This window comes from Passer montanus, unplaced genomic scaffold, assembly GCF_014805655.1.
Source record: "Passer montanus isolate IOZ18808 unplaced genomic scaffold, ASM1480565v1 scaffold62, whole genome shotgun sequence".
NCBI lineage: Eukaryota > Metazoa > Chordata > Aves > Passeriformes > Passeridae > Passer > Passer montanus.
The window spans coordinates 2,328,695-2,354,296 of NW_024371260.1; the positions used below are offsets into that span (position 1 = coordinate 2,328,695).

The following is a 25,602-nucleotide window of genomic DNA, read 5'->3' on the forward strand; positions in this document are numbered from 1 at the left end:
CAAAATTCATCTGTCCTCCTTAATGAAGGTTTGGGATTCTGTTTGGTGTTTCAAATGCTTGCTCTCTCCCTTCCCCTGAGATTTGCTGCTTTAGCCCCATTCCCTGTTCCATTTGCAGTTGCTGCTGTGCAGCTCAGCCTGTTTCTCAGGGAAGTTGGCTGAACTTGGCCTTGTTGAGAGCAGGATTGTGATTTTTGTCAGAGAGAGTTCAATTTGCAGCCTGGTTCAGTTCTTTTCCCTCCTAAGCAGAAGCTTTTTTCTCCTGGTTAGAGGAACCTGCCCGAATTTCTTGGACATTAATTCTCAAGCTGTGTGTATGGAACAGCTTTGATGGCTGCAAAGGATTTTTGCCTTAATGTGTTTATGGCCTTTGAAGCTTTTGGCTGTTGCACCACTTAAATTAGGTTTATATCTACCTAAAGGTGATAGTTTTTGTTTCCTTTAGTGGCTGGCAAAACTCTCCTTGAGGTGAGCTTTGATTTTCTCAGCCTCACTTGTGTTTAGGTGAAATGTCAACTTCCCTCTGCCTCAGGCACTTCACAGACACTGTGTTTGTACCAGCAGGTTGTTGGCTTTTTCCTTGGAGAAACAAAAATCCACCCTGGCTGGAGTCATCCCCCATCAGACCCATCTTGTCCCCTTCTCCTTGGTCTCTGGGGCTCGTCACCTCCTCCAGGAGGGACACTTTTGGGAAAGGGACCAGTGAGATCCCTCACTGCTCTCTCCAGTGCAGCCCTCAGGCTTCACCTGGCACAGGTATATCCTGGTAAACCTTCAAGTTAACCTGCTTGGGGTGTTTAATACTCAGTCTCAGAAAAATGGGACAGAGAGATCTGTAATGTGAGGTGGGTAAAGTTTTAGGGGTTGGCACAGTGTCATGGGAGAGCAGGCAATGAATTAAATACAAAGATTTAGTTGGAACATCTCACTCCTGATGGAACAGTAACATCTGATCCATTAATTTGTCTGTCCGGGCTCTCCTTTTCTGTTTGGTTGCACAGGTGAACGAGGGGATCAGTCTCATTTCAGATTTTTCTTTTACTTGTGCACTTTTTCCTTTGGTGTTCCTGAGACCCCTCAGTGAATGGTGATTTGCAGCTATGTGCAATCCTTACAGCAATTTATTCTCGGGGTTTTGTGCTTTTTTAGACATCCTTTAAAGCAAGTAAAGCTGTGGCAGTGTAAGAATGGTTAAATTATCCTTATGGGGAACTCCAAAGATCAAACAAACCTTGGGATTACCCATCTCCCAGGCCTGCATTGTTGCTGGATTCTTCACTGGGATGTGACCGATTGTGCTGGCATGATGAGTGACACTGGCATGGATGTTTTGCTGGTCCTTTTGGGAAGATGTCAGGGCATTTTTCCACACAGACATCTTGCTGGTGTTCATCCCTGTCTCTCTGTGTAGCCTGCTCTGGAATATGGAGTGGCCCAGCAGTACCCAGTGTCCTGCAGAGCAGCAGCACAGGACCTTGTGCCAAATCTGTCCTCTGGAAAACGGCTGGAAAATTCTCTTCTTCCTCCCAGGAGCAAGGCAGTTTGTGTCTGACTGCAGATCTCTGACATTTCTGTTGTCACCCCACAGATCTGAGCCCTTCACCCATTTTACCACAATTTCCTGCAAATTCAGCCTCTGGTTATTGAGTCCCTGCTGTGCATGATCCACCCTCACTTCAGCTCCTGGCACCACACAGAGATCTCCTGTCCCTGTTCTGGATGGATACACACCACCTCCTTCCCTGATTGTTATTTATTTATCATTCCTTGTGTGCTGGGTGTATGAAAACAGCCCTGAAATGCAGAGCCTGTGAACCTTCAGTGTCCCAGAGCAGTGATGTTCTGCAGCTCCCACTGGTGTGACAGCGTTTGCTCTCGTGCACTCAGGGTCCGAGTCAGGCTTTTCCTTGACCTAAGACTTTCAGGTCAGGCCTTTACTGCCAATTTATATCACTCCTGTGGCCAAAACACATCACAGTTCTGCTCCAGGAGATGGAACAGCACAAACCTCTGCTGTCTGTAAGGTCTGGCTTCATCTGGGCTCAGCTGCTCACGATGGTTTTAACCTGCAATACTTCTCAAAGCCTTGTGTGTGTCAGTCACTGCATTACAGGCTGCCTTGGAAAAGTTCAACCCAAGTGGTTTGAGGCTTCCAAGTATCAGACACAAGAAGAAAATCAAACATGAGACTTGGAAGCCTGGAGTTAGCTCTGTGTTGGTCCCCATGCTGGGTTTGGTGCAGTGTCAGTGTTGTGACAGCAGAATTCCATGAGCAGAAAGACAAAAAGAAAGGCTTGGACTGATACCTTGGAAATCTTGCTTACTGTGCAGTTTGGAAGTTGGTTGTGTTGACAATAATAAGAAAAAAGTGCACCCCTTGGTTTAAGCAAAGGAAAGGGGGGGAAGGGATGTTGGCATTTAGAGCTCCAAACTTTCCCTCACCCCTTTCTTTGTGTTTCTGATCACGGGCTGCACTCCAGGCTCCTTGGTGGCTTGTAATTAAACCCAAAGCTTGAAGGTTCTGGGGAGTTCTCGTTGCCTACCAGGTCAAACTGAATCTGGTTTCTATCATGGAATATTTCAGTTCAGTTACCCCTTGAGGAAGTCTGGGAACAGACAGGCCATTCATATTGAACAGATGACCTAGGCTTAAAAAAACCCTTTTTGTCTGTTAAGCTTATGGCTAAGATATTATGAAAACGGCTTAATAATGTGCCCTAACATTTATACCACACTATTTTCTTACTTTAATTTTCCAGGCAATTAAAAATAATTGAAAGTTACTGCCAAACCCCCTGAAGATATACTTTTTCTTTCAAATAAGCTTATTTTCATACTTGTGAGGTCACCAGATATTTATTTGACCATCTTTATAGGGGTCAGGCCCGTTACACACACAGAATGGGGATGTGGAATAGAACTTGCATTGTAACAGCAAAGTGAGAAGTGAGAGCCAAGTCGTGTTTATTGCTGGGGCACCACAAACAGCACTTGTACATCCACCAACCCCGGCCTAAATTCTGCACTTCAGCACTAAAAATCTGTGTTCAAAGCCTGTTAAATCTGAATGGAAGCAGGCAGAGCTTTGAGTGCTTGGTGGGGATGAGCTGGGGCCAGCAGTGCCTTCAGTAGAAGGGTTTGGTTTGGGGTGGCAGTGGAGCCTTTTTGGGGCTCTGGGCATTCTGAGCCCCACACTGTCACTGTGGCCATGAGAGGGGATGCAGTGGGGAGGGAAGGCAGCAGTTCTGTTGGTGGATGTGGATTGTGCACAGCCAAACCTCCCTCTATGCTCTCCTATTAATAGAGTTGTAGCAGACACAACCCATGTGGCTGTGCAGTCACGCTGCTCTCAATATTGCTCAGCCAGTTCTCCCCTAAAGGCTTAAAATCTATCATGTTATACAAGAACTGAAAGGCTTCTTGGAGTGTCCCAGATTTCCCCCTCCTGCCCATCCTATTCCCCTTCCATTTTTCCCTTCAAATTATCTTTTGCTGCCTCATCTGATGTTACACAAAGTAGGTTTATTGAAGTGTTGTGTCTTTTTCTCTCTCCACATTCACACACATGGGGCATTTCCTCTTTCCTGCAGTCAAAAGTGAGTTTATGTTGGGGAAAAGGAGAGAAACAGGTGGGCTTTTTGTCAAAATTCTGTCTATTGGACAAGACAATCTGCTAAAGGCTTCTTCTGCAGTGATGGTGTTCACATTGAACATCCCAGTGTAGGGGATAATGTTTTTACAGAATATCCTGAGCTGCAAGGGACCCAAAAAGATCATCCAAGTCCAGCTGCTGGCCCTGCACAGGACACCCCAGCAATCCCACCAGGTGATTTTGCTCAGTTATTTTAATTTTTTGGTAACTGTTGGAAGTGTTTCTCTTTCCTCAAGGTGACCAAACCTTCTGAAGGATAAAAATCCTTTTTTGAGTGCATAATTCCAGTGTTGTGGCTAAAATTAATTCTGATTAGACAAATCACTCACTGGAACACGGAAGGTTCCTCCAAAGCAAACCCACCCTGACACAGCAGAGCTGCTGTGGTAGAAAGAGCAAACTCAAGGGCTCTCTCCTTTCTTTCATTCATCCTCCTCCTTCCTCCTTAAACCACCCCTGACCCCCCCTTAACTCCATGTCTGGTGGAAGGAGCATGTGATGCTTATTTCTAAAGGCAGCAAACTAAGCTTTGGAAGTCTCAGACTGTAATTGGTTGTCTGCCTTTATCCTGGGAGCTCCGGGGAGGTTCAGGAGTAATAATTGTTACTTAAAGTAGATGAGCTTCTTGTGGCTTCCAGGAACTGCAGAGCACCGTGTGCTCTGCTGCTTAGGGCAGCATCTGCCTGCCTGCAGCCTTCAAAACATTTTGTAAGCAGAGAATTTAGGTTTTCCCTCTCTTCTGTGTGTGGAGAAGTTGCTCAGTGTGTTCTCGCAGCGCTTGACTGAAAACTGAGTTCCTCTGAAGGATGTTAAATTTGCTCAGGAACTTGAAGCCATTGGCACCTAAAATATCTGTAACTGTATGGTTGCTCCTCTTCTTGAGTCATTTTCTGATAGAGGGACTCAAGGTGTGAGGTTTTAGATATCTGAGGCCTTGCTCTGTTTTTTTTTTTCCCCCACTGGGACTGGGGGTTTTCCATGGCACTGCCTTGTAACCTTAATAGGATTTGTAACTATTAATCCATGGCCATGTATTGACTTTCACTGATATTTATGTAAAGCAGTCTTGGGTTTAAAAACTGTGTTGGGTGCTGAGTGGAGCAGAAAATTCAGATTCTGTGGTGATGTTACAGTGACTTTGTGAAGGTGTTGGAGGTAATTGCAGTTGTTTCCCTACACCTCGTTGTGCTTGGGCTCCAAAGCAGAGCCTGGCTCTGTGTCCTGTCATTCCACACACACTGCATCCCCCAGAATGCTGTGAAGCTTTCCCTCTGGTCATCTCAAGTAAATGAAATTCAGTGAAAAATAAATGTAGGGCAGTGCTGCCTTCGTGCAGCCTGAGGATCCCAATTGTTTTGTACACTTTTTATTCTGTACGACCAAAAAACGACCCTGCAGCCAGCCAGATGTGCTGCTAAAATGCATTTTCCTGCAGTGGGAGGGGGAGGATGCAGAGCATCCTGTAAATAATGCAGGTGAGTGTGGGCACGGCAGTGGGGGCTGTGCTTGCTGTGCTCCCCTGGCTCTTCAGCCTTGGAGGTAATTCCTGGGGATGTCCTCGGGCTCTTGTCCCAGCTTAGGCTGACAAGGTGCTGTCCCTTGCCCTCAGCAGCAGTGTCACACGCTCACACACATGTGCCAGCAGAGCCAGCCTGGCACAAATGCCAGATTAGGGGCTGGGAGGGGGAGTGGGGTGAGGCTGGCAGGGAATTCTCCAGCTGGACTGGCAGAATTGTTCAATAGGGCTGGTTACTGACTTGGCTTTTTCTGTGCTGTTTGCTTTTCCTCCCAGAATTAAAAGGTTGGGTGCTGGTGGCTCTACAGGGGCAGGTTCTGTGCCCCAGGGAGCTCTGCAGAGGAGCTGGGGACACCCAGATCAGGGCACTCTGGAGCTTGGCAGCTCCATCCCCAGGTACCACAGAGAAGTTTGACAAAAGGGCATCAAAATCCCATGAGTTTTATCATTTTCAGAGCTCCCTCTCTCCTTTCTTGGCTTCCTAAACTGGGCTGGAATTAGTGGAAGTCACAAGGGGAATTCTCGTCCTTTTATGTAACATTGGAGACCCAGCTGAGGTTCTTGGCTGGCAGAGTGGACATGTCACCAAACCTCCCCACAGTCCAGGAGCAGATGCCTGGGAGAGCTTGGAGCTGGAACTTGAGCCAGTTACAGCCACAGAGAAAATGTGAGGAGAACATTTTATTCACAAAGGGCTTTTTCATTACCAGAACTGTGACCCCACAAACTGGACAAAGCAAGTCTGCCCACAGAGGAAATTCTGCTTTTCCTTGCTGAACCTGATGGCATCACTTCCCTGCCCTTGGTTCCTTCCCAGGGCCAGAAGTGTTTTCCTGGGACACCCCTCCCTGCGTGTGCAGCACACATCCCTGGCCACGCTCCCCTCCCTTGGTCACTCTCCTTCCCCTGGTCCTGACAGGGCATCCCAGAGTTCCCAGGAGCTGCTGCCAAGAAAAACAGCCCGAGGAAAAGGGGCCATGGCCTGTGCTCAGCCCCTCTGAGCTGCCCTGCTCAGCCAGGGGAAGGTGGCTTCAGCTGTTTTGTTTTGATTCAAACCACAGGGCAGGGAATTCTTTTCAAGCTGTAACTTTTAGTTTCCACTGGAAAGGCAAAACAGAGTCTTAGGCAGTGGAAAAGAGGCTTCCAGGTGCATCTGCCAAGAGGCAAAGGCAAGCACATCGTGTAACAAATGAGCAGCTCTTTGCAGAGGCTTCTTTACCAGAAAAATCAACAAATCTGGGGTGCTTCATTGGAGGGATTTAACACTGAGGTAGCCACATTCACACATGAATTTTCCCTTTTTTCTGGCTTATTTCAATGTTCCCATCTGGGCAGAGGGATCACCCCACCATGGGTTTGTGCTCTGCCCATGGCAGAGGGATTTCTGGAGGAATCAAAATCACTCTGAATGGGAAATACTGATTTTGTGAGCAACTGCTAAAGGTTCACAGAATTTTGGGACCCAGAGAATGGCTGTTAAGAAGTCATTATTTGTAGAAGATTTGAAGAGTTGTGTGGATTTACAGATCCATATTTATATCAAAGAGTAATTCCATGTGATGGATGTAGCAGGAGAACAGTAAATTAAAAGCATAATTGTAGAGATCAGGGATTAAACAGCCAGGTGAGCTGGCTGAGCATTTTTTATCAATGCAGGTTTCCAGGTAGAATCTTCCCCATGTCCAAGCTTCAAGGAACTTGGGAAAAAGTTCCCAAATTGCAGTGGCCCAAAGAATCCCAGCAGCTTCACCTGTGGGTGAGAATTAGGGAAGATTTGCCTTTGCTCCCTGCATTGGAGGCTGAGGTTTGTGGCTCTGGGGTGTGCCTGGGAGGTGCTGCTGGGTTTGCTGTACACAGCCTGCTAGAAATGCCTTGTGTGTGCTCCCAAGGATAAGTGCAGTCAGCAGATGTCATCTGGCCTAATTTTTGTGCTAAAGGAAAGAAATGTTGAGACAGGAGAGGAAAAGAGTTTTGGTTTTTTTGTTTCTTCTGTGCTAGCCAAGAAGCTTTGAAAATGGATGATGACTTATGCCAGGGGCTATGTAGAGTGTTCTAGAAAATAATTTAAATTTGCCTTTACAAAAGGAATTCATCAAAGGGTACTTGCAGGACTTTGCTTTAAACTGTTGATGTTGTCTGAAATAAAACAGCCCAGTCCCTTTGCACTTCTGCTGTTGTAAATTTTGGAGATGTTTCCATAGAAATTAAAGATTTTTGCACAGGTGTGAGAAAAACTCAGTTCCCAGGTTTTTTTAGGTGAACTTCCCATGCTGCCAACATGACCAAACCATCTCCTCTTTACATCCAGACCTTCCAGAGTGTGTTTGCATGGAAAACCAGCCCTTTGCACAGCCAGGAGCCCCCTCTGAGGAGGAGCCAGAGCAGGGATTTTTGCACAGCTCCTTTTCCCTGCCTGTGCCTGGCAGTTTGGTTGGTGGAGATTCCCCCCAGGTCACCCCTGGGGGACACACTGGCAGCCAGCCTGTGCTGAAGGCAGGAATAGAAAGCAAATACTTCCCGTAATCACACGTCCCAAAATGACAGGGGAAAAGGAGTCCTTGTGCTTCCACCAGAACAGCAAAAAGAAATGGGAAGATGGAAAGTCTGGATTCCTGCCCAATGAAACCAAAATTGTAAAAAAAAAAAAAGAAAGAAAAATAAAACAAATGCTCCATACGCTCCCTGGGACTGACACTGCAGTGTGGTAGGTTTTTTTCTCTTTTAAATATCTACAGTAGACAAGCAGTAAATCTTCTTACAGCTCCGTGGCACAGCTTTATTTTTAGCTTTTTTTATTATGGAGACAACCCTCCCCAGCTTTCAATCTGTACCTGAATATATTTATTCCTCTAATCCACGTGAAAGTGCAGTCCTCACAAAGACCTCTAATACCTTATTAATCACTTCTGGACCACGTCACAAAGAGGCTTTAGGAAGAAGTGTTCTGGCCATGGCCAACGTGCTCCTGGAGGCTTAAAGGATGTGGATAAAGGGCCCTTTTCCCACATGGAACCAACCTCCACTGGGCATTTTAAAATTTGATTTTAACTGGAAATTTGAAAGAATTTGTCAGAGCGCTCTCCCTTCTCATGTGGTTCAGTCTGTTCTTGGAGAGGCTCAGGCCTGTGATTTGTGAAAGCAGCACGTGGAAAATTCCAAGTTCAGCTCCCAGGTGTGGGAATTGTGGTCTCAGTAACCTCCAGAAGCAGATTTGAATCCTTGTCACTGGTCAAGGTACATTCCTTCTGAAATGCCATTTACACAACTGGGCAACTTGTTAATCCCTGTGCCAGCAGGAGCCTGAAAAACGTGTCCTGGGTGCTCCTGGAGGAGTGGCCACTCAGAGCCAGCACTCCACTGGGCTTAAAATAAAACTCTGCATCCTTCTGTTCCAAGTAAAAGCAGGAGACAAATGTCATGGCACCCTTTCAAAATGGGTCAGTGGTGTTACCCATTTTCTGTCTGCTGCTCAGCTGGGTGTGACTGCTCTGCGGTCACACAAGTGACCCAGGAAAGCCACCTAGAGCAGACCCTGGAAATTCTCTTTCTCAGTTCCACTTGCATTTCTCAGTGGAGCAGGAACAGGCTCAGACACTGCTTGCTTTGGTTTTTACAGATATTTCCTGGAGCACCATGGAACGCAGAGCTTGGCGCTGCTCGGGGGGCACGGGGTGCTCCCGTGGGCTCTGTGCTGCTGTGCTGTGCTTTCAGCCCGAGCTGCCTGCACGTCTGGGCCCAGCAGAGCTGCCTGGCTGCCTCAGGGTTTGCAGCAGCCCAGCCCTGGTGGTTGCTGCCCTGCTGAGAAAGCTGCTGAGCCCCTGCCCGGCCGGGGACTCGAAGGGACAGGAAGCTCCACCCGAGCTCGGGGTGCAGCTGAGCTCCCGGGTGAGAATGAGCCTCACACAGTGAGAGGATGCTCTGAGTTTACAGCCCAGTTTTTATGGTCTCTGCTTTTCCAGCTGGGTTTTCCAGTGGAATTGTTTCTGATTTACATCTGCCTCAAGGATAAAAAACGGAGCTCTTCAGCCTTGCCGTATTTCGCCAATTAATTTTTTCAAGAATGCAGATTTCCCTGGGTTGGGATAGCTCAGCAGCTTTGGGGACATGAAATCTTTTATTTCTAAAGATGCCACACCATGTGCCAGGATTCCTGCTGGGCTGGGGCCCAGATTCCCTGTTCTAAAGGAGGGGACGAGGCCAAGGGATGGATTCCCCATGGAAGCAGCACAGAAGGGCAGTGACACCTGGCTGGGAAGGGTGACCAGCTCACATAAACCTCACATAAACCACTGCCCTGCTTCACCAGATCTCTGTCTTCAACCAGGATTTGGGATTTATTGCCCAGCTCAGACCCAGTTTGGGGAGATTTTATCAGCAGAGGGTAGATGGGGATTTGCTGCATGTGCTGATTTTTGAAGGTACATTTCCAAGCTAAAATTTCACAGGTATGGAGGCCTCCTAAGTGTTTTCCATTTGTGGATGTTGTAATTCTTAACAAGGCAAATGCAGCCCAGTTTTCAGTACCACATGTTGTGGGTTTGGGGCAGAGTAGCAAAGGATGAGGAGGCAGCAAAAGCCTTTGTTCAATCCAGATGTGTGACACTGGGATACAGCAGGGGGAAAAAAGTGAATTATTCAGGAAAGGTATTTTGGTAGACACTCAGGCACCAGGAATCATACCTGTGAGCACTCCCACATCTTAAAATACAAGATTTTTTTCTGGGCTCATTTTCCATTGCATTTGTAGGAAAAAGTGTTGTTGAGGTGCCTGACCTGCAGCTGCTGGTTCTGCTCCTGGTACCGAGCTCCAGGGAAGGTTTGTCTTCCTGAGAAGGAGAGGGTCAAAAATTCTTTCCACTGGTCTCATGGTTTGTTATAGTAATATTTAATTGAAGTAGAAAATTTGATCTGACATGTCAAATGTGGCCCTGGCTGGCTGCAGGCCAAGCTGAGCTGCCTAATTTCGGTTTGCCTTAAAATGGCTGGCAAAGTTCACAGGCCCAAATTTCCCTTTGGAATGTACCTCTGAAATCTTTTTATAGTGACTGTATACATCTTTCTGTATCTATTTTTCCCTAAAATTTTCTTCAGAAACCAACAGTCCCAAAGCTTAAGTAAATGTTTCATATAAGCATTTCTGGGCCCACTTTGTATCCTGAAGTTTCTTCCATCTGTGGATTGGAGAAAATGTTTATTAACAAGTGGCTGTGTCCAGCACAAAGCAGATTGCTAAGTTGCCTGCAATGGAAATTAAAATGAATAGGAAATAAGGAAATATTTATTTCAGTCTTTTCGAGGTTTTGTTTGAGTGTTTCATAAATGGTTTATGAAGATGGCAAAAAAGCTAGATCGGATTTTCAGTATTTCTTTTGCAACTTGGTGTGTGTTTCATTATTTGGCACAGAGGAAGAAATGAAATCAAATCATCTCCATTTGAAGCAGTCCCAAGGTTTGTTGGCTGCTGTGGCTGGGCTGGAAGTGTCAGAGTGGGGTATCTTGGTGCCTGGAATCTGTCCTGGAGTGGGATGTAATGGCTGAGTCACATGGAGAGCAGATTTGGTGCTCAGTGTCTGTCTTGTTCCACTTCTGAGTCTCTTCCTGTAGTAGAAACTACTGGAATTGTTGCATTTTTACCTTGTTAAAGTGAAACCTAAATCCAGAGTTTTTTAAAGCATCTGCCAAGGGGCAATTCTGCCTTAAACATGTAATGATCCCTGCAATCCAGGTGGGACAGGGATGGAGGGACTGGAGGAGTCACACAGCAGCTCCCAAACCCCTGTGGCAGCAGCCCTGAGCCCCCTGAAGTTCTGCTCCAGCCAGGCAGCTCTGGGCTCTCAGGGGTGAGCGGGGTGGGAGATGAGTTCAGGGCAGAAAAACCTGTGGGCTCTGCTCAGCTCCTCCTTCTCTGCCCCCTTTCCATCCCTCTGGGGCAGGACAGCCCTGTTTCCCCAGTGTTCCCACCTCCTTTGCTGCTTTTTCCACTGCCCCCCATGTTTCCAGACCAGCACAGGCTCCATGGAAGTGGGGCAGCATTTCCCAGGCTTTGTGCTCAGCCCCTCCTTGGGGTCAGCCTTGACTTGAAGGCAAAAGAAGGGGGACAGTGGAGAAAGCTGGAGATGATTCCTTTAAAAATGCAAACAAGATCATCCTGTTGAAACATCTCCCCCAGCCTTTCTAGGGCTGTCCCTGCTCCCCACTTCCAGAGCTGGGGGTGCTGCTCTGGGCCCACCCTGGGGCCTGTCCCCTTCCTGCCTGGACAGAACGTTCAGGACGGATGGACGGACGGACGGGGGGAGGGAGGGACGGGCTCCATGCTGAGTCTTGCCACCTGTTGCCTTTTCCATTCCAAGCCCCCCTTCCTCCCCACCCTGCAGGCTGAGCTCCCCTCCCCACACAGCTCCCCATCCCCACGGACGGGGCTGGGATCAGGAGTCACTTGCCAAATGCCTTTCTCATGCTGTCACTAATTCTGCACAGGCAGCATCTCCGAGAGCAAAAACAAATCTTTTCCAGTGCATTGGCCCGTGTTTTCTAGAGAAGGGCTCAGGAATGCCCTTTCCTAGTTGGGTCTGAGGGGAGGGCCTGTGCCATGGCTGGCCAGGAGGCAGCCCTGGGGAAGCCTGAAGCTGTGCCCAGAGAATCTGCTGCAAATCCCATGGAGCTGGAATTTGGCACTGGCACGGGCTAATTTTGTCCTGGGGGTTGCTTGCACACACAAACACACACACACACCTCTCCCATGTCATCCTCCATGGAAAGCTGCCCCGAGCTCCCCAGTGCCAGGGAATGCTGTGCTGAGCCCTCCAGGCTTGGCTTGGTGACGTTGCTGGGCACTCTGGGCTGGGAGGGCAGCGAGGGGGTGCTCAGATGGGCTGGAGAATCTGGGAGAATCCTGGAGAATCCTGGAGAATCATCTGCCCTGCTCCCACAGGAGCAGCAGGCTCTGCATGGACCGAGGCTGTGGTTTCCTCCTCATCAGGGCACTGAGGGGGTGCAGGTAGAGAGCTCTTGGGTAGAGAGGCCTGAGAAGGGCATTTGGACAATTCTGCAGGTGCTTTTCAGGTAAATCCTGTAAATCACAGTGCTCAGCGTTCAGTATCAGCTGGAGAAGGAGCCTCTGATTCCCAGCTGAAGGTGCCTGGAGGGGGCTGATTTTCAGAACACAGGACATTGGCATGAGGTCCTTTCTGTCACTGGCAGGGACACCTGGGCTGGAGCATTCCAGGCTCCCAGGATATTGTCACCCCAGGTACTCCAGACACACCTGGATCAACACTTGTTTGCCCACAAAAATCACAGTGAAGTGAAAGGATGAAATGAATGCAAATATGAGCAATTATTAATTAGTGCAGTGTGGTTCTGCCACCCTTCTGGGAGCCAGGCTGAGTGGGGATGGGGAAAGGTGGAGAACTGCAAAAAGACACAAAAAGGAATAAGAAACAGGGGTGGGATGTTTCTTTTACTGTTTCTGGTCATGATGCAGCACAAGGTCCAGAACCTTGTCCCTCCCTGCTGTGAGAGGTGTTTGTACTGGCAGATCTTCAAGCTGGTATCCCCAGTGCACCAGTTAAACCAGTAGTTACCAATTTTTTTGCAAGCCACGCTGGGACTATAGGAATTTTATTCCCTCACAGTGTTGAAGGAAAGGGATTTTGCTTGCCAAAGGGCTTTCTTATGCTTGAGGATGATTTATGGGCCAAGCTGAGCCACTTGTGGAAAAGGCAAAGCAGCTCTTGGCAGCACCCCCAGAATCCACTGCAGCTGTGGGGTAGTGAAGTCATCGGCATAACAACCACTGCAAACAGAATAACAAAGTCTGTTCTGTTCTCGTTTAAAATAATCTTTCCAGTTCAGCAACCACATTAAACTTACCTTTCTGCATGCAAAAATCATAAAAGGCTGATAGTTGTCTTCAGCTTGGAGCGGGTGTCTCCCTTTGATCAGTGCCCATCTCTCCTGTGCCATACGCACTTGACCCGAGTGTCTCCCATGAAGGAGTGAAGTGTGTTATGTCACAGTCTGTGTCTGCCCCTTACATTTGAAAAAAAAGAAGAAAACACCCAGAGTTTCTTCCTTCTAAATAACAAAATTTGCTTTTGGTTTATAATTTGTTTCTAAGCTGACTGCAAAATGAGGAATCTGACTTTGATTTTTTCCTGCCTTTGTTTCAGGTCTCTTCAGATCCTCCTGCTTCCAAAAAGCCCAAAATAGATGACTCTGCTTCCCAATCTCCAGCTTCTACTGAGAAGGAAAAACAGTCCAGTTGGTTACGGTCCTTATCCAGTTCATCTAATAAGGTGATTGTTGAATATTTTGTAATCAAGAGAGATCAAATTGGCACAAAGCATCACTCTACTGAGACCAGAGGAGAAAATGAGGGAAAGAACATGCCCAGGGTTTCTAAATTAGTAACATTTCTATCCTTTTCCCAGTCAGCATTGAGCTACACAGTCCCCCCAGATTCCTTGTCACCCTCCAGTGCTCCTTGACCTGGATTGTGACAGGGAAGTAGGGAATTCCCTTGTGCCTTTGAGGTACAGCAATCATGCAAGGCTCAGGATTTGTTTGTAGCACTTTGTGTGAGTTTGTAGCTCTTTGTGATCCCTACAAACTACACAGAGCTCAAGTGACAAGCTACAAGTGACCAGGTGTTTGTTGCCCAGCAAAACCCACGAGTGCCCTTCCCCTGTGCCAGTGGAACCCCTGAGCAAGGCGGTCATGGCCAGTGGGGGTGACTGAGGGTGCCCTGGGAAGCCCCAGGTCCCCTCTGGGGGGGATTGATGGTTTCAGAGGCTGCTGGGGTCACTCCTGTCCTGCCCTGTCCCCAGAGCATCGGCTGCGTCCACCCCCGGCAGCGCCTCTCCGCCTTCCGGCCCTGGTCCCCCGCGGTGTCTGCCAGCGAGAAGGAGCTCTCCAGCCACCTGCCCGCCCTGATCCGGGACAGGTAAGGACACAGGCACGGGCACAGGGGCTGGCAGCTGCCTCTGGGCCTGTCCCCGTGCTCAGTCAGAGCGTTTGCAGCCGCAGGGTTTCGTTTGCAGAAAGGAAACATGAAAGGTGTTGCTGGTTGGTGCCTGAAGGGGTTAAAGGTGACACTGCCATAGAAGTGTCAGGTGAGGCTGCTGGGAAGGTCACTTGGGGTGCAGTCATTGAGGGGCTTGGCAAGGTGGAGTCCCTGTCCTGGGGCAGGGGGATGCAGCCTTTGCCAGGCACTGTCCGTGGTACCAGCTCCCTGTTCCAGCCCAGCTCCATCCTCTGCCATCCCCACCGTGCCTTGGAGGCTGAAGGGCAGCAGAGACTTCCCCAAACCCTCTGTGTGCCCTGTGTGACTCCTCAGCCTGTCAGACCTGTCCAGACACCGAGGCCACGCTCTGCTTTTGGAGAGGAGCAGCCCTGAGTGAGTCACCCACAGCAGGTGGGACCTTGGTGGCACACTGAGAGCAGAAAGTGTCAGGGCAGTTCAACATCCTGTGCCAGACTGGAGCTGTGCACTCTGAAAAACCTCCAAGCCAGATTCCTGCCTGAGGGTGATCATTTCTGTGGAAAGTTTGACTTAAGTGACCAGGTGCTTTTAGGGAATATTGTGGAGCACATACTGTGCTGCCCTTATGAACAAGTTTCCTAGAAGCTGTGGGGATTGATTTAAATAAAAGGAAAATAGAAGGGAAAAACCCTATCAGCCTTTCCTAAATTTTAAACTAGGTACAGAAAGAAGTGCTGTAAGTGTCCTTGGTATCCCTGTGGGAAACTTGGCTGATTTCAGTATTAGATAAAACCCACCTACAACAGCTCCAGGAGAAATTTTACCTGATACCACATCATGTAGTAGGTGCTAAATTGAAGTTGCAAAGTTTTTGCTCTACTTTTTGTAAAATTCCATGTATTTGATGTTGTGTTAATACTCCCCTTTAACACCAAGGTTTAACCAAAGGTTTGTTGGTTGTTGTACCTGTGGTTTTACACATGGACACTCAGGTGTGTGTCAGGATCCCAGAGGCACAAGAAGATGCTTTTCCACTCCATGGTTTGAGTTTTCAGAACATTTTTGGATAGATGAAAGTCCAGCGGTGCAGTTGGTTAAAACATCAGTGCCATGAAGAGCAGAGGAAACAGCTTTAGGACTTTTAGGCCCTGGGAGGTCTCATCTCCTTGGTGCTCTTAGGATATGTGGCACTTGGGATGGGATCCCTGGGTTTAGTGAGGGCAAAACACAAAACCATGGGCAGGTTCTCAGCTGGTGCCAGACAGTGGGATTCACTGCCACTCCCGTGGGTGTTTGCAGTGTAACTCTGGCCTGGAAAGCTCTCCAAAGGCAGCAATGTGACCATTTTCCCTTCCTTCTGCCTCCCTCTGCTGCAGCTTTTACTCCTACAAGAGCTTTGAGAGCGCCGTGGCCCCCAACGTGGCCCTGGCCCCTCCCGCCCAGCAGAAGATGGTGAGCAACCCCCCCTGTGCCACGGTGGTGTCCAGGAGCAGCGAGGCCCTGGGCTCTGGGCAGCCCAGGAAGAGGAAACACGGCCCAGAGCACACGGCTGTCCCCGAGGCCGCCGCCACCGCCGCCACCGCCGCCCCCGAGGAGGACAAGGAGTCAGAAGCAGAGATTGAAGTAGAAACCAGGGAAGAATGTAAGTGACACTTGTGGCTGGCTGGGTTTTTTTTTGCAGGGGTTCCTGTGAAGTTTAAACAGAATTCTGGAAGCGCAGTGCCTCAGCGTTGCCTTTGTGACAGGAGTTGCACAGTCACAGTGTGAACAAATTGAACTCAGTCCCTTAAGTCAAGGTTGCATTTTCATCATTTTTCAAGTATCAAAGTATGAAATGAGTAGGTTTTTAATTTCCTTTCCTATTTAAAATTGATTATCAAGTGTCTCTGTACAAAAGGGCCTCAGCACATTTTGAGCTGTATAATACATATATGAGTTGTATATAATTATGTCTTAATTATTGACATTTTAAAATTAATTTTCAATGTTTCTTTTTTCCAGTCACCTCCTCCTTATCCTCGCTCTCCTCCCCATCCTTCACCTCCTCCAGCTCTGCCAAGGACATGAGCTCCCCTGGGATGCAGCCCCCAGCCCCTGTCAACAGCTCCTACGAGGTGGCTGCACACCCTGACCCCCACAGCAGCGGGCTGGAGGCTGAGCTGGAGCACCTCAGGCAGGCCCTGGACAGTGGCCTGGACACAAAAGAAGCCAAAGAGAAGTTCCTGCACGAGGTGGTGAAGATGAGGGTGAAGCAGGAGGAGAAGCTGAACGCGGCCCTGCAGGCCAAGCGCAGCCTGCACCAGGTGAGGCTGCCCTGCCCTGCCCTGCCCTGCCAGGTACAGCCCAGCAGGGAGCTCTGCAGAAGGAATTGCCTCATTTTTCCCAAATAGCAACAGCCTTTGCTGGGGCTCTGTTTGTAAATCCAGCCGGGAAACCAAAGCACAGGAACCAGTCCTATGTTTTTAAGCTTGCCACCTGTTTTTCCTTGGGTTATAAATCCATGGTTACCAAAATCAACATCTTTTCATTACTGCAAAAATCTTCTAGTCCAGCAGAGTTTATTTTGTTTTCATTTCACTGAACAGGAAACATTTCTGGAGGCTTTAGCTGGAGTTTTAAAGGCTCTGTGAGGGAGGGTGTTCCTGGGACACAGCCACAGCTGAAGTCAGGGCTTTGTCAGGCATCCCACTGGCCACACTGCCGAGCTTCAGGCAGGGAAGCTGCTCCTTATTTCTGCAGTTCCTGGATCCATCAGAGGTCAGGCAGGGCTGCAGGTCAGGGCTGAGCTCAGTGATGGGGGAACTGCCTTTTATTTGAGCTGGGGTAAAAATTAGAGTGCAGAGAAATAGAAAAGGGACCCAGTGTAGAAGATTTGTGTGTCCTCTGAACATCTGGTGTGGAGTTGTACCCAGGCTGGGGCTGGAATCCATGGGATGGAGCAATAAGGGCCTGGTTTGATTGAGTGTGGGAGACACAAAACCAGCAGCGATGCTCTCTTTTTTAGTTACTCTGAGCAAATTGCTAAATTCCTTTGTGTTCCAGTTAATCTGTGTTTTATTTTATGTATTTAAAAGTAAACATTTATGCATAACGTGTGTGTGTGTGTGTGTGTGAGTGTGTATTTCCAGAGGTTGTGTGTGTATTTCCAGGGGTTGTGGGTACTTCCAGGGGCTCTGTGTGTGTTTCCAGAGGCTGTGGGTACTTCCAGGGGCTGTGTGTGTGTTTCTAGAGGCATGGCCAAGCTAACTTCCAGCCTGGCTGGGAAGTGAGATTGTCAAAAGAGTGAATTTCCCATGACCCTGCAGTGCTACTTCACAGCAACCAGGGCTGGAGGGTTTGACTCGGACAGGGAGGAAATGCTGCTTCTGGGGGAAAAAATAGATCTTTAGTTTCTAATTTAACCATTTAGGAAACGTGAGCCACATCTCTGTGCTTGCTGTCAACATGTATTTTAATAGCTTAGGGGTTTCTGCCTTTGTACCTTGAAGGTTCCTTATCATTATCACTTCAATTAATGGTTCCCTCATGGATTTGAGATTCCAAGGCAGCAGCTCCCAGCCTGGACAGGGGGAGTGGCAGTTCCCAGAGCAAAATGTGGTTTCAGGTTTTTGCCTAGAGTTTTACAGCTCTTGTGACAGAGCAGTCCATGAACTGGTTGTCAGGAGTCTTGGGGCTCACCCCAGTCACCTACAGCACCCCAAAGCTAGGAAAGACACAGTTTGTGTTCTGTCCTTGCCATGAGTAGATTTTTGAGGGGAGCTTGATAAAGTGGAGCTGATTTCTGACATCCTGTGGAGCTTTGCTGTACACAAAGGACACTCAGAACTGCACTTTCCACGTTGTGCATCTTCAGAGCCTTCAGCTCCAGCCCAGGCACTGCAGTCGGGTGGTTTGGAACGTGGAGCTGGTGCTGGAGCTCTCTCCAACTGCAGTTCATCTTTATTCAGGCCCAGATGGTCGCAGCTATTCTGCTTGACAAAGCAAAACGGGGCTGTAGCGCTGAGCTTTTTGTTATCCTGGGCTCCAGGGTAGCTGGAGTGCAGGAACTCCACAGGATTTAAAGGAGAAGGGCTCGTGCAAAGTTCAGAGTGGGGTTTGGCCATGGTCACAACCGGCAGGAGGTGGGAACGTGGTTTGGATGGCTTCCCTTGCAGCTCTGCCTCCTTGCACTCACTCTTACCTGCTTCTGCGTCCAGGAGCTGGAGTTCCTGAGAGTGGCCAAGAAGGAGAAGCTGAGGGAAGCCACGGAGGCCAAGCGCAACCTGCGGAAGGAGATCGAGCGCCTGCGAGCCGAGAACGAGAAGAAGATGAAGGAGGCCAACGAGTCGCGCGTGCGGCTGAAGCGGGAGCTGGAGCAGGCGCGGCAGATCCGCGTGTGCGACAAGGGCTGCGAGGCCGGCCGGCTCCGCGCCAAGTACTCGGCTCAGGTGAGGCCCAGCAGGGGCTGCAGCAGCTCCTGGGCTCCCGGCCCTGCTCCCGAGCTGGGAGAGGCATCAGCAGAGGGCAGGGCCAGCCAGGAGGCCAAAAAACGGGGTCTGACTTTAAACTCATTCCATGCCCCTGCCACAGAGCCTCCCCTGCTAAAGGGAGCCCTCAAAAGCTGCTGTTCCACATACTTTAATTTATATGTACTTCAAATAATTTACATAGTTTAACACAGCCCTGAAAAGCTCGTGGCAGAGGAGTTGCAGGAGTGCTGGAGCAGCCTGCTGTGGGACACAGGTGCTCCTGGAGGTGGGAGCTGCAGTCCCTGGCGTGGTGGCTTTAAGGGAGGAGGGGAAGAGCAGAAGCAAAGCTCACAATCTCCAGGGCTCTGATAAGGGGAAGGGGAGTGGCTGCTGCTCCCGCTGAGACACGTCTGGCCAGGAGCAGGAAATGATGTGGGGCTTCCTCTCAGCATCACAGGATGTCTCACTGATAAGGGGTGGCCAGACTAAACAGAGCCTCCCTGGGGCTGCTGGCTGGGCGTTCCCCCAGGGCCCTGGGGAGCAGCCTGGGCTGGGCTTGGGGCTCAGGTGTGTCCTGGGGGTGACTCTGTGACACTGGGCATTTTCAGACTCTTAATGCATTCCCTCCTTTAAGCTTAAAGGCTAAAAATCACCTCAAAAAGAACTCTAGTAGCCAGCTATTCCTCTTTCCTGAGGCCAGGCCTGGCAGGTTGGCAGTGTCCCCTGCAGCAGCCCCCCTGTCACAGCCACCCCTGAGCCCCTCAGAGCTGTCCTGGGGCAAAGGGCACATGGCAGCTCCTGTTTCCTGGCTGGCACAGCTGGTAACAGAACTGCTGTGAGTTACTCACTCCCAGGGCTGAACCTTATAAGATGTCATTATAACTGAAGTTCTTAAGTCTTGAGAAAATTTAAAGTAAAGCTGGATACACCCTTGTAGCTACAGCTGGGGGTGCAAGAGGAAGTTGGTCACATACTATTTTTGAGGAAACCGCAGTTCTCTAGACAGGCTCAGTCTGACAGAAACAGCATCAGCCAGGGTGGGAGAAGACAAAAGTGTCAGGGTGGAAATGCCTCTGTGTAGGCTTAAAGTATTAGATGCTTAATGCCCATTGAGGAGTTGTGGTTTATGCCTCCCTTTTTCTTACCTTGATACTGAAATCCAGACATGGATGGGGGAGGTTTACCTGCATTTTAGCCCAAAACATTGGAGGTTTCCCTTCCCTGTTAAATGGCAATCTTTGCTGACTGCTGACATTTCCTTTCTCGCTGGGCGCTGTTTCTGGTATTTGCACCTTCCTGTCCTGGGGGTTTTCTCTGCCTTTTCTGTCAGAAAGTACCAAACAGGGAGGTCAGGGAGGCCAAGGGCTGCAGGTCCTGCTGGGAGCAGAGTGGGGACACTGCAGGCCTTTCATCCATAGCTGGGAAGGCCTGGCCCACCAGCAGCCAAGGCCCTTTCTGGTCACTTCCATTAACAATCAGTGTAAGAGCTGAAAGTGAATCCCCTGTGCCAGCACCTGGGCTTTGCTTTGCTGAGCTGCTGTCACTACCTAAAAATGCTTGAAGAAGTGACCAGATTCTGTGGCACTAAGGAATTCTTGAACTGTTTCTTAACTCTTCTGGTTTTCACCTCACTTTCTGGAGCTGGAGTCACTGGGAATGTTTGGGTTTCAAAGCTGAGCAGTAGTGTATAGAAAAAAGGAACTGGGAATCCCCTCCTCAATCTTGATAGTCCTGTGCCTGGAGTACACACTGTCTTGCTCCCCTGGCCCTGTGCAAGGTCTGTGGGGGCACAGGCTGTGCCCCAGCCCTGTCCCACAGCCCTGTGTCCTGTCCCTGCAGATCGAGGACCTGCAGGTGAAGCTGCAGCACGCTGAGGCCGACCGCGAGCAGCTGCGCGCCGACCTCCTGCACGAGAGGGAGGCCCGGGAGCACCTGGAGAAGGTGGTCAAGGAACTTCAGGAACAACTGTGGCCTAAAGCCAGCAGCCAGCCCAGCAGTGAGAGCACCTCGAGCCCCATGGAGAACTGACCCCTCATCCCCCCGCACAGGGAGGGAGACAGTGGGACTGGGAGTGCACGTGTGAGTAGTGGTGTCCTGGCACACACTTTAGGAATATGGATTCTCAGTAGTTGGAAGGCAAATGTTGTTACTCTCTAGAACAGAAGCACTGAATTCCGCCTCTTTTTTTTCCCAATCCATATAGCACAACATCTTACTGTGCCTAGAAAACACAAAGTGTTTGTAAACAAAATACTTTTAAGTCCACAGCAAATTTTCTACTGGCAAACTCTAAGCAAAGCAGTGTGGTCCAGCTGAACCCGGAGTCCAAGGTGAGCACGGCAGTGGCTTTGTGCTCTCCTGCCTGTTGGAACATTTTGGAATTTAAAAACAAACTGACTTTTCTTATAAGCTATTTAAAATAATTCATTACACAGACTTGGTATTAAAAAAAAAAAATTAACAAGATTTTTATAATGAACCTTTAAATGCAAAACAAAAAAAAAAAAGACAAAAAAATAAAAAACCTTCGATGCACAATTTTTAATGACTTTATAGGCTTTGGGATTCTTTGTGCAGAAGCCCCTCTTGGTGATGATGCCATCCATGTCAGGAGCAGTTTTCCAGCCATCTCAGAAGCCATCGCGGTTCCATCCCGTCACGTGGGTGTAGGAGAAGTTCAGAGTGCTTTTCCAAGTTGATTTTTTTTCCTTAGAATGAATTATGTCCATTTCCTGCCCTGGACACAGGAAGAAGGGAAGCTGCAGGAGTGTGCAGGGGGTGAGGGGAGCAGGAGGGGCTGGGTTGAGAGCCCCAGCCCAGCCCCACAGACCCCCCTGTGTTCAGAGACTTCACCCAGGAGCACGCCAGCCTTGGGAAAAGAGAGAGAGAAAGGAAGAAAGGAAGGAAATGGATGATCAGTTGGTAGAGGAACAAAGCAGAGACATCTGTGTGTTGAAGTCATTCTGAAATCTTCAGCTTTCAGTTTTCTGGAAAACTCATCTTGTTGCACCATCTTACCATGAATTCAGTATTTCCCTGCTTCCATTCCGAACTGTCAGTCAGGATTTCTGTGCCCAAGGAGAGTCCAACGTTGCAGTGTCGGATACTACAGAACAGAAAACCAACATTTTTGCTGCTGTGAATAAGCCTACATCTTTTTTTAAAAAACTTTTTTCTTTTTAAAAAGAGAATTACTTTAATTTTGGGATCCAAGCCGCAGCCCCGGGATACAATGCAGCAAACCATCACTGCCTTGGGGGTGGTGCTGAGGTTTTTTTTATATATATTTTTTTTTTAAACCTGCACTTTGTCAGAATCTTACTCTGCATTTTATTCCCTGTTTCTAAGATGTACATGTCAAGCATTTGAGATTCTGCCCTAAGAGCTGTGCAAACCATGAACCCAAATGTGCCACCTCTGCCACCTCCCATCAGCATCCGTGTAAGCAAAGGAGGATCCAGCAGGTCCAGAATCCCTGAGCAGGAATTCCCCCTGTGCTGCTGGTTCAGTTAGAACCTGCTTTTGTGGCTGTGTATGACCCAAGCTGGGGAGCAGCAGAGATGCTCCCAAAAGTGCTTAACAAATAAAGCTGGTGCTTTACTGATCAGGAGAAAATTAATTTTCACCCATAAACACTCACCTCTGACACGCTCAAGCAAGTGAAAATGTGATCTGGGGCTGCAGATGTGCCTTCCAGCTCATTTTTCCTCTCAGCATCTTTTCTAGGCAATGCTGACACTTTTTTTTTTTACCTTAAATAATAATAATAATTTTTAAAAAAAGGAAAAAAAAGAGAACCCCCTATGCATCATCATACCCAGAGTTATTCTAAAAGAAGAAACATATTTCCAGTAATCTTTATTTGCTTTTGGACATTAATGCAAACTATGTAAGCTTCAAAATTATTTCCCAGTAGACAGAAAGCGGCTTCCAATCCTAAAATTATGGTATTTACTTACAGTACATTAGAGATATTTTTTTTTTTGAACAAGAGCTGTTTGCTTGAAACCATTATAGTAACCATTATAGTAACTGTGAGCATTAACAAAGAAGTTCATATATATGTTTTAGGTACAAAAAAGAAGAAATCTGAAAGGAGTGGAATTACTGGGACAATGTAAAACTGTTGGGAGCAAGAAGTCACACCAAGTCAATGACCTGAACCTGTCTGTGGATACAGGGGTTGGCCCTTGTGTGTTTGGGATACTGGAGACTGGCTCTAGGTGCAGATCTCCTTCTAAAGTGCAATGCAAAAGGAATTTTGATTATGCTTGAGCAGGTTTTGTTTTTGTTTTTTTTTTAATGTGGGGTTTTATTTTCTTTGTATGTTTTTTTCTGCGATTATTAAATCATATGCATGGATTAAACTCTGCCATATAGTCATTAATGGGCATTATTACTGTCTTATGTAAAGGGGTTCTTTTGTTATGCAGTATGCAGAAAAATGTTCTCAGCCTTATGATTTCCAGATCTGTATTATCCACTTATTTCTTCAAGGGAAACTAAACAACTGTAGCTGTAGCTGATCATTTTTGTGCATTTCAAGTCTCTTGTGCTCTGCTTTACTGCCGTGTTGGGAACCACACAGAGAACAGACCCCGCTCCTGTGGCAGCTCATGGAAGCCTGGCTTTGGAAATTTTGCTTGTTTGGGTTTTCCCCCCTGATCTATGATGGTTTCTCTCCCTTTATAACCCCCAAAAAATAGCAACATGTCCTGGACATGTTGTCACCCAGGAAAAGCCATTCACCTGAGCACACCCTGAGTTTTCCTGTTTGTGTCCAGGGAAATGCACTCACTCACTGGGCATGAGGCTCCCACACTTCTGAAGGAAGGAAATCTGCAGGATTTTCAAAGGAAAAAAGCAGAACAGTAAATTGGTGAGCACCAAGCAGCCTCACCTGTGCTGCACAGGTGAAGGGTCCCAGGGCTGCACAGAGTCTCCAGACCAGAATTGCAGCTGGGGCTTCCTCTCTGCCCCACTCAGGCACTCCATGCAGGGCCAAACCTGCAGGTGAGCTCACCCCAAGACTCCCCAGGATTTGCTCCTTGGGAGTGAAAGGCCATTTCTATCAATCAGTTTAAAAGCATGAAGAGAAATAATGGTGCAAGAAGAGAAGGAACAAAGATTCTCCAGCAGCAGCCACTGCCCAGGAGGGGCTGGCAGGGCTAGGCCTGGCTTAAAGCACTGGGCTTTTCCTACCCCTGTTTAACAATCAGAGCTCACTCTGCAGAGCAGGTGAGCTGTTTCTGCAGATTGATTGATTGGTTGATTGATTTCTCACCCAGAGTCATCAGCAATGTCCCTGTCCCAGCCCCAGGGGGGCTCTGCAGAGCAGCCCCCCCTGTGCAGGTGCTCGAGGCCAGGAGCTCTGGGGTCATTCCTGTGGCTGCAACACCTCAGTAAAGCTGTGTGAGCCTGGGCCATGGAATCCCTTCCTTCCTTCCTTCCTTCCTTCCTGCAGCCCCCACTCCCTGCGCCATTCCCAGGGAGAGGGGCTGCCCTCCATCCCCCCATCTGTGCTTTAGTTTCCTTTAAGAAGTTCCAAGGGAGAAGAGGTGTTTCATACAGGCTGTTGACTCTCCCTGTACTACAAATATATTACTACTTGTATATTCAGTTTAATTACTCCTTGTTTCTATTACTGAACGAAGACTTAACGAAGGGAAAAAAAAAACCAACAGCAATAACATTCATATCTATGGAGCAGCTAACTCTATACATAATATTCTGCTTTTCAAACAGAACTAGCCAATGTAAAAAAAACATTAAAAGTAAATTCAACATGTAAATACTTTTTTTCATTTTACACTGTTGTATTATAAGTGTATATGGTGTTTACTTTTTCAAAACTCTTTCTTACCTGGTAGTTGTCTTGTTTTATGAGTTGTGTTTTTAACTGAGAAGAACCTTTGCTGTCTGTTAGGAAAAAAACAAAACAAAATCTTTTTGCAAGTTTTCAATGTGGGTTATAACCTTTTCTCCATCATTTGCATTTTATTTGTCCTTATTTTCACTGTAAAGTATTTTATTACCAAAAGGTTGGTTTTTGTTCCATTCTGCCCTCTCAGCAGTCCATGTGTTTTAGAGAGAAGTTTTTTGTTGGCTTGGTTGTTGTTTTGTTTTTTTTGGTTTTGTTTTGTTTTTGGTTTTTTTTTTAATTGAAAGAACTCACAGAAATGACATTTTTTCAATTGAAGAAAAATAAATCTTTACATTTATAATAGCCAATAGCATTTCAGCACATTTTTGTTATCCTGGTCTCTCCTATGCTGCTGCTAATGACAATATTATGACTTACTCTACTATTCTAGAACTATTTTTATGTAAGTAATGTATGCTTTCTTGTTTATAAATGCCTGATTTAAAAAAAAAATAAGAAAAAAGCTTGGCATATTTATCTATTTCGCTGTGTACCTTGATAGTCCTTTTCCACCCCCTTTTCCACGTCCCCTGCCCCTGATGCAGATAATATTGTAAAATAAAGGACTTTATGAGATTATGTATGAAAATAGCTATGCTTATATACCACAGTGACTGAATGTACAGTGTATAGACGCATTACCGAAAATAAAATTGTTTGTCCAGAAAAAAATAAAGAGCTCTGGGATGTTTTTGGAGTTCTCTGTGCTTTGCTGAGGTGCTGCTCCCCGTTTCATGGTGATCCCACAGCACCTGGTCCCTGATTTCCTGGGGGCCCAGGAGAAGGATCCTCCCCAGGCCATCATTTAACACAAAAACCTCTGCACTGCTGGAAGGAGACTGGAATTTAACTGGGATCACAGCATTCCACTGCGTGGGGAAAATCTAACACTGCAGAGAAATTTCTTTGGAATAGTGAGAATTGTAAGCATAGAGAAGTTTGTTCTAGGTCAAAGAAAAAGAAACACAAGAGGGGAAAATGCAAAAAGCAGGAGATGGAAACATATGTCAGAATAATTCTCTCATGGTTTTCTGAGAAGTGGCTGCAGAATTTCCACAGCTCTGGGACATTTCTGAAATG

The 25,602-nt window shown here is 47.7% G+C and overlaps 1 protein-coding gene across 2 annotated transcripts in view; it reads left to right on the top strand.

The window, feature by feature from the left end:
* Positions 1 to 25,194, top strand: part of SKI (SKI proto-oncogene) — a 100,510-nt gene extending 75,316 nt beyond the window's left edge. The window contains exons 2-7 of one of the 2 annotated variants that reach the window (XM_039727653.1): positions 13,340 to 13,465; positions 13,997 to 14,112; positions 15,528 to 15,793; positions 16,153 to 16,454; positions 18,348 to 18,578; positions 20,439 to 25,194. In XM_039727653.1, coding sequence (XP_039583587.1) covers positions 13,340 to 13,465; positions 13,997 to 14,112; positions 15,528 to 15,793; positions 16,153 to 16,454; positions 18,348 to 18,578; positions 20,439 to 20,627 — 1,230 coding nt within the window. In that variant the 3' untranslated portion in view covers positions 20,628 to 25,194. The other variant, XM_039727652.1, reaches the window with a different exon arrangement.
* The last annotated feature ends 408 nt before the right edge of the window (positions 25,195 to 25,602 follow it).